This window comes from Penaeus vannamei, chromosome 4 (assembly GCF_042767895.1).
Source record: "Penaeus vannamei isolate JL-2024 chromosome 4, ASM4276789v1, whole genome shotgun sequence".
NCBI classification, from domain to species: Eukaryota; Metazoa; Arthropoda; class Malacostraca; order Decapoda; family Penaeidae; genus Penaeus; species Penaeus vannamei.
This window is the reverse complement of record NC_091552.1, coordinates 24,250,796-24,258,295: the sequence shown is the minus strand read 5'-3', so window position 1 is coordinate 24,258,295 and position 7,500 is coordinate 24,250,796. Positions and strand designations below refer to the sequence as shown.

The following is a 7,500-nucleotide window of genomic DNA, read 5'->3' as shown; positions in this document are numbered from 1 at the left end:
CCAACTGGAGTGATCGGGAATCATAGCGCCCCCTCAGGAGCCCCCATCTACGTCAGAGGATCTTTGATGGAGCCCGATGACGTCAGCGATGACGGTGGAGAAAATATCGTGGCGCGGGGCTGATGCGTGTGCGCGCAGTGCAGGGCGCTCGCACAGTGGCATCGGCGGAAGACAAAGGGAACTGCAGAGAAGCGAACTAAGGGGAACTTAGGGGAAGTGATGTCATGGCACTCGAAACACGTCATAGGACTTAAGCGCGACGCACATGGCACATGGCGGAACCGGATGTTGGTCTCAAACAGGTGGTAGGTCGCAGGCGGAGACCCATATATAAGGTTGTGAAGCTGGGCAGGGTTGAAGTCGCTCGCTAACTCCACCGCTACACATGCCTCGAACACCCCTGTGTAAGTGCTATTTCGTGATAAACTGAACTGAAGAAGGAATCGCTGGGACTAAAAGAGGGAAAGAATTTGACTACAAAAAGTGGTTATTATTTTAGGGCATCAGCGCACCGGATAAAGTATTTTCGAATGTGCCCATTATTTCCTGTAACGTGTGATAACTGATGAATGCATTATTTTGCATCACTGAAAGTATTTCTAAATTTACAATTACAATAATCTTGGTATCAGCAATATGCTGTATGTGCTGATATCTGAAGATTGGTGATTTCCACGCTGCTTGCTCTTTCATTTCCATCAATAATACATATAATTACTAAAATCGTTGACCTCATTTTTGCATGTTACTCCATTTCCAATAATCATTTTTTTCTAGTTACTTGTACCACGTTAATATTTTTCTGCTTTCTTCTGACAGAAAGAAGAAGAAGAGAACGGGAATTCTAGAGTGACAACGACGCTTTGACAGCAACATGACAGTCCGTTTCTTCCTTCTGCTTCTCGTCCAGGCGCTAGCGATGAGCGTCGCGGCAGTCTCCATCCCCGCCCACAGCAGCCACATCATCACCACGTTCAGGTGCGTCTTTAATACCTGCAGTCTTATTGACACATTATTTATTGTACCGTAATAATCACCACAACGTTGAAGTACCATCTTAACAGTGTCGAAAAATTTTTCAGGTGGATGCTTGGGAAACACTACTACCCAACCCCGTCGACCTCCCTTGGCGTGAAGCTTGACGTCTCCTCGAGTCTGTGCCTGGCGCACTCGGCTCTCGCCCTCGCCTCAGACCAGCCGTGGAGCCTCTCTAGTAAGCTTATTATAGTTTACCAATACAAGTAAATGAACTATTTCGGTCTTCATTATGTTAAATGAAAATATACCCTTTTCATCTCCACTGCAACGCAACCTCTTCTTGCAGTGTGGGATGCGAGTGGGAAGATGACGGACGGCGTGGCAGCAGGCGCCACTGAGGCTCGCGGCCACGCTGGCTTATGCAAGAGCGTTAGTGCTGAATTTCCTGGGACTGTGGCCTCCCATCTGCATGAACACCGGCACAATATGACTCGCCATGATCTTGCCCTGAACTACTTAAACTCTGATGCACTCCTGCTCGAAAACACTGTACTGAAAGGCCGCTACTGTCTTGTATCCGTCAGGTAATATTGGAGTCACTGCTGCTCCCAATGTCTTTCTATCATTCTCAGTCTAATCAAACAGTTTACAGTAGGCTCTCCATGACACCGGCATATATTTTATTCGGAATGAGTTCTGGCATGGCCAGGTGCTGCATCTGCTTTTCGATAGCGTTAGGCTTATTTTAGTTCATTCATGAATCGCGGTTGATACAGATAAATTAATGCGACATCTTGTGGTAAGATCACTCATTTCAGTGCTGAATCTGAATATGAAATATTACTCAAAACTATAGTGCTATAAAATATATTTGTGCTGTATACCGATATACAAATCCATTGCACAAGTAATAAGTACAGTGAAACATATTTCTCTATTGCAGCAATTGAATGAAACCAATCAGTTATAAAAGACAGCGTTTTATTGATTCCCACGTTCTCGTTTTCAGAGATCAAAAGAGTGGTAAAAGTGCAGGAGGATCATCCCAGATGTTTGCCTCCCTGGCTGGGAAATACGGGAACACGTATGCCACGTGCATACCAGACACCTGTACTGCAGCCTTACTTCAGGTAAATACTATTAAACAATATATGTGTATATATATATATATATATATATATATATATATATATATATATATATATATATATATATATATATATATATGTAATTGTATGTGTGAAAAAGACGGGGGAGGATATTGTGAAAGTGCAAGGCAAAAATTCATGCGTCTTTCCTCACAACAGACATCTTTGCGAGACCAATGGGATGAAGATATAGTTGTGAGTGTCGCATGCGAAGGAGAGGAAGAGGATTATTTCAGCCTTCCAGACTTCGGGTTCTTGTAAGTGTTCGAAATAAATTTACAGTAATAATAGTCCGTTTAACACGATTTTACAACAAATTCGATATTAGAAAAAGTCCGTCAGATCTATGATTCCATTATTTTCTTCCAGGTCATTGACATTGGTGCTCGTGATCCTGGCGGTGTGGGCCACGGCCTTGGACCTCCAAAAGCCTTGCGACAAATCTTCTGGATGTTTTTGTACTTCAGGTAAGTCTGATCTAATTCCACGTGTGTAACTGATTTCATGAAACTTATAGTTGGAAAATCTAAAACTACCCAGATGTGACCATTGATAACTGGGTTTCATTTTTCTCAGGTCGTAAGATACTTCACTGCTTCTCCTTGGTGCAGAACGGACCTCGCATTCTCTCAGTACCAGTCACACCAAACCAACACCAAACCCTTGATGGATTAAGGTAATATTTAAATCTAAATGCGTAGCCATAATTTTCTTAGATGCAGCATTATTTTGCACTGTGAGTAAAAATGAATCTCTTCATAATCCAATTGCATTTCAGAGTTGTTAGCATGGCGTGGGTCATCCTTGCACACCGCTACATGCTGTTCCTCGTCTCTGCCTCCAATCCCAACGACATTCTGCAAGTGAGTTATTTTTAGTGTGGTGTGGCAAAAAGTCCTTCATTGAACTGATGTCTTACAACCTCTGACTGCTGTACAGAAATATTGCTAAGCATGTTTTATTTTGCTCTCAACTGCATTCACTAACCGTCAATCGCTTTTCTCTGCAGCATATGACAAACTGGCGGTACTGGTGGGTGTTTAATGCCTACCCTTCAGTGGACACCTTCTTCTTCATATCTGCATTTCTGGTCTCTGTATACCTGAAGGAGCGACTTCACAGCTTCACTTTCACTGGCTTTTACGTACAGCGATACTTGAGGTATGCTTTCCCAAGTACTGAAGAGCACAATAATTTCTGTAATAAAGCAATGAAAACTGAAAACAATAGTCTCTAGGTGCAAAATGAAATGCCGTGCAACTGGATTGCTTTAGGATCAGAGATATTAACTTCGTCTTGCTGCTTCCATTTCTGAAACTGTTTAGAACCACAAATAACAATAACTGCTCATCTGTACAGGCTTGTGCCCACAATGCTGTATACAGTGTGGGGGTGTGGGACAGTGCTGCGCCATCTGGGTTCAGGCCTCGTCTGGGATCGTACATACCAGGACATGTTTGGGCAGCCGTGTACCTCTAGTGCCTGGTATAATTTACTCTTCATCAACAACTTCAATGACTCCGGTGACATGGTAAGACCTGAAATGCATGTACAAATGTCTGGAAAATAGCTATTTGATTATATCACGTTACACTATGGATATGATTGTCATTTCTTCAAAATGTTAACTAGATTCTTTTACTACAGTGTCTAGGACACCTCTGGTCGTTGGCAGTAGAGTGGCAGTTCTTCCTCGTGACGCCTTTGGTTCTCATTCCGCTGTACCGCTGGCCAACCTGGCGCTTCCGCTGGTTCCCGTTGGTAGCAATGCTCATCCTCTCAATTGTGGTGCCCGCTGTTATCACAATTACCAAAGACCTGCCTCCTACAGCGTCATTCTGGGAACATCAGTCTACACAGTAAGTAACGAACATAGATGTTTATGTATATCACCTTAAATACCTACATACATCCTATCAATACGAACATAGTGCAGTTCCTAATAATGTTGCCTTTACAGAATGTATTACAACCACATCTACATGGCGCCGTGGTGTCGGGCTGGACCATATTGTGTGGGCCTAGCAGCCGGTTGGCTATACCACTGGATGGCAGAAAACAGCATTACACTCAAGCCAGTGAGTTAAACTTTATGTAAACTTATGATCCCCATGCTTAGACACGACATGTATCTTATATGCCTTCTTATATGTTTACCTATTATTTTGTCCAAATATCCATACATACTTCAATCCCTATTTTTTTCTGTAGACGTGGATACGAGCTGGCAAAATCATGAGTTTTGTTGTGGTTGCCTCCGTGCTTACCGGTCCAAGCTTCCTGACTGGACAAGGTCGATACTGGGCAGCCCTCTACTCGTCTCTGTCAAGACCCGCCTGGGGCTGTGTCATAGCCTTCTTCGTGCTTAACACCGCCAGAGGCAAGCCAGGTAAAGTACTTGTGAATATCATGATGTCTACCAACAAAGTCAAATCAGGTGGAAGACGAGTTTGAACGTGTAAAGACATAACACATTCTATGCATTGTCTGTTAACCACTCTTTGTATCTCTGCAGGTGTGATTGCGCAGTTTTTCTCCCACCCGATGCTGGCTCCCTTATGCAAGGTGTCCTACTGCATGTACCTGGTTTCCCTTCCACTGCAGACAATGACTACTGGGATGGCACATAAAAACCATTACGATCAACTAACAGCAGTAAGTTAACACATCTTGTATGCAAATATCATTGCATGTTTATAATTTGATACTAGTGATCAAAGGAACTCTATTTCCATAGAACCAAATAATTTACGAGCAAATGCCTTATGATCATCTGTTTACTGCAGGTGTACCTGGTGGTTGGCGACCTCGTGTTCAGCTATGGCGCAAGCCTTGTTCTTGCTCTGGTCGTAGAATCCCCTTGCACGCGCCTGCTGTCGCTTCTGACATCAGGTACGTGTAATGGTCCTTGTTACCGGAGGGCCACTGCGGTCGTTTGATGAATATTGAAACCATTTTGTTTGTCATCCCTTTGGAGCGTATAAACTAATAACAGACGAAGCAATGGAAACATTGGACTTGACCGTTTCTTTTCTTTTCGCCTACAGGAAAGCTCTTCCAGCGTAGCCAGCCGCCAAGGCCTCAGGCCAAGACAAGTGTGAAGGAGGCACCCAAGAGGCCTAGTAATACCCAGGAGCTCGTGAGGGCAACACTTGCCCCGACTTTCAGCTGTGTCAGATACAGAAACCTGTAACTTCTCAAATCACATTCATATAATTTGTAAATATTTGACTTATTGACGTATACACAATCGATGTATACTCTCTTGTACAGTAGTTTATTTTTATTTATTTGTACAAATTAATGTTGAGAAGTTTATGAACTGTGATGTAATGTTTAGTCGTAGATAAGTATATACAAATAACGTCAAGGATATTTCTCTAAGAAGTATTATTATGTATAAAGTGCCATGTGCATTAATTCTCATACGTATAGGAATCAAACTCATACTACTCATCAAATTATCTAGTTATGGTTAGTGAAAACTTGCATTGCATTGCTTACAAACACATACCACACACACACACACACACATACACATACATACATGCATATATGTGTATGTATATAGAAAGTGTATAGGTACATTGCATGCATTCTCATAAAATTCCCGATATCTTGTGATAAAATACTTAGAGTGTATATTTATGTGTATATAAATTTTCTGTACTTTATTTATTAAAGATTATATAGTATCTGATGTTTCCATATCATAAGAAACATTTCCCGATGAGAAGACACGATGTCCATAATGTTATCTAGTGTTTCCTTTATCATCAACCTGGCCTAAACCTCATCTAACCTAATTTTAAACCAAACCTAACCTAATCTTGAACGAAAACTAACCCAACTGAACACGACCGAAGCTGAAACTAGATTTGGACCTAAACCTAACCTGTTAAATCTAAATTTAACCTAAAATATGCTAGCCAGCCAACTGACTCGCACGCCGCAGTGACATGGAACTGAGGTCAAAGATCAGCAAACCCTCGGGAAACGGGGAGGGAACGCTCGCGTGGTCGGCAGGAACGTCAGTCTGAAAAACAAACAATCGGAAGTTTATACAACGAGGCCATACAAATCGTACACACCTTACAGAAAACCTGGCTCCACACACGTCAGGAAGATCACTACTGTTCTGTTTGACTGCGTGTGCATGCAGTGATAATATTCCTCCAAGTAAAAGGAATTTATCAGACCTGGAATTTCATACTTTTCTAGCTAACCAGGCAGGTAGATCCCTTTGGCCTGTCTTTCTTTATATCTTTTCCTCTTTTCCAATTCTCTCTCTCTATGTATATAAACATACACACACACACACACACTTATATATATATATATATATATATATATATATATATATATATATATATATATATATATATATATATACATATATATATTCACACACACACACACACACACACACACTACGAGTTGCTCGAACAACGTCCGCAGCCCACATACAGCGGGGATTACGTCAAGATGGCCGTCCGGAAGAAGCAGGAGATATATAACATCGCAAGAAGGCATCTACAGTTAGCCTCCAGGCTAGTGGTAGCGTGTCGGCTTCTCATCCGAGGGGTCGGCGGTTCGCGCCCCGCCCAGGCGCGAGAAGTTGCAATTGTCGCCCGGAGGTTACTGCTGTGGCTGGGCACCACGGTGGGTAAGAACTAAGCTCTGTCGACATTTGTCGGCACAGGCCGGGCTCCCCCATAGCCCGGGCGAGGCTCAGCTTCGCATATCGGACTTATCTTTATCATCTACAGTTTGAGAGAGACAAGATCATCAGCCAGCCACACAAGTTGGCCCGTCGTAAGGTCATCGACGTGGGAGTCCTCGTATTTCATCTGGTATCCGAGCGGTCGGCACCCATGCCCAAGTTGCCCTACAGAGTCCTTAAGGTGAGAAACACCAAGGCTCTATGTAGATGCCTCATCACCTCCTCCCAATGTTGGTTCCATTTCGATTCCCTTAAATTAGCAAGCAAGCATTACGAGGACAAGGTTTTCAAGAGCAACACCCGTGACAGATACATATTCCCTCCCCACAGATGAGGCCCCTCCTGCTACTCCTTCCCCCCCTTAACCTGTCCGTCGCTTCACTGCCGCCTGGCTACCTTGCCCGGCCCGGAGTGATACTCGAGCACATCGGTACGGTTTCCTTAATCGGCAATTACGTTGAGATCGACATTAGCCTTGACGTCCTCTCGTCCTGTAACACTGTGTTCACCTACCTCTCACTTCTTGACCAATACCGACACTCTATTACCTCAGACATCTCCCTCACACAACACCAGGTTACATCATTACTGTCCTTCTTGTCACTGTTCCAGGGTGACTTGTCACCGTTCATGGACAGGCTTCCTCGCCCA

General features: G+C 43.3%; 1 protein-coding gene across 2 annotated transcripts in view; it reads left to right on the top strand.

Annotated features, from left to right (window-relative positions):
• LOC113829026 (nose resistant to fluoxetine protein 6) overlaps positions 1–5,821 on the top strand; it is a 6,984-nt gene extending 1,163 nt beyond the window's left edge. Inside the window, exons 1-17 of one of the 2 annotated variants that reach the window (XM_027382103.2) lie at positions 273–404; positions 820–978; positions 1,083–1,213; positions 1,325–1,562; positions 1,988–2,108; positions 2,286–2,383; positions 2,496–2,593; positions 2,703–2,802; positions 2,905–2,989; positions 3,136–3,287; positions 3,486–3,657; positions 3,774–3,985; positions 4,087–4,204; positions 4,338–4,515; positions 4,642–4,781; positions 4,913–5,018; positions 5,174–5,821. In XM_027382103.2, coding sequence (XP_027237904.1) covers positions 875–978; positions 1,083–1,213; positions 1,325–1,562; positions 1,988–2,108; positions 2,286–2,383; positions 2,496–2,593; positions 2,703–2,802; positions 2,905–2,989; positions 3,136–3,287; positions 3,486–3,657; positions 3,774–3,985; positions 4,087–4,204; positions 4,338–4,515; positions 4,642–4,781; positions 4,913–5,018; positions 5,174–5,319 — 2,199 coding nt within the window. In that variant the 5' untranslated portion in view covers positions 273–404; positions 820–874 and the 3' untranslated portion in view covers positions 5,320–5,821. Of the gene's footprint in view, positions 1–272; positions 405–819; positions 979–1,082; positions 1,214–1,324; positions 1,563–1,987; positions 2,109–2,285; positions 2,384–2,495; positions 2,594–2,702; positions 2,803–2,904; positions 2,990–3,135; positions 3,288–3,485; positions 3,658–3,773; positions 3,986–4,086; positions 4,205–4,337; positions 4,516–4,641; positions 4,782–4,912; positions 5,019–5,173 lie in introns of those variants that run through there. The other variant, XM_070120882.1, reaches the window with a different exon arrangement.
• Positions 5,822–7,500: the final 1,679 nt, after the last annotated feature.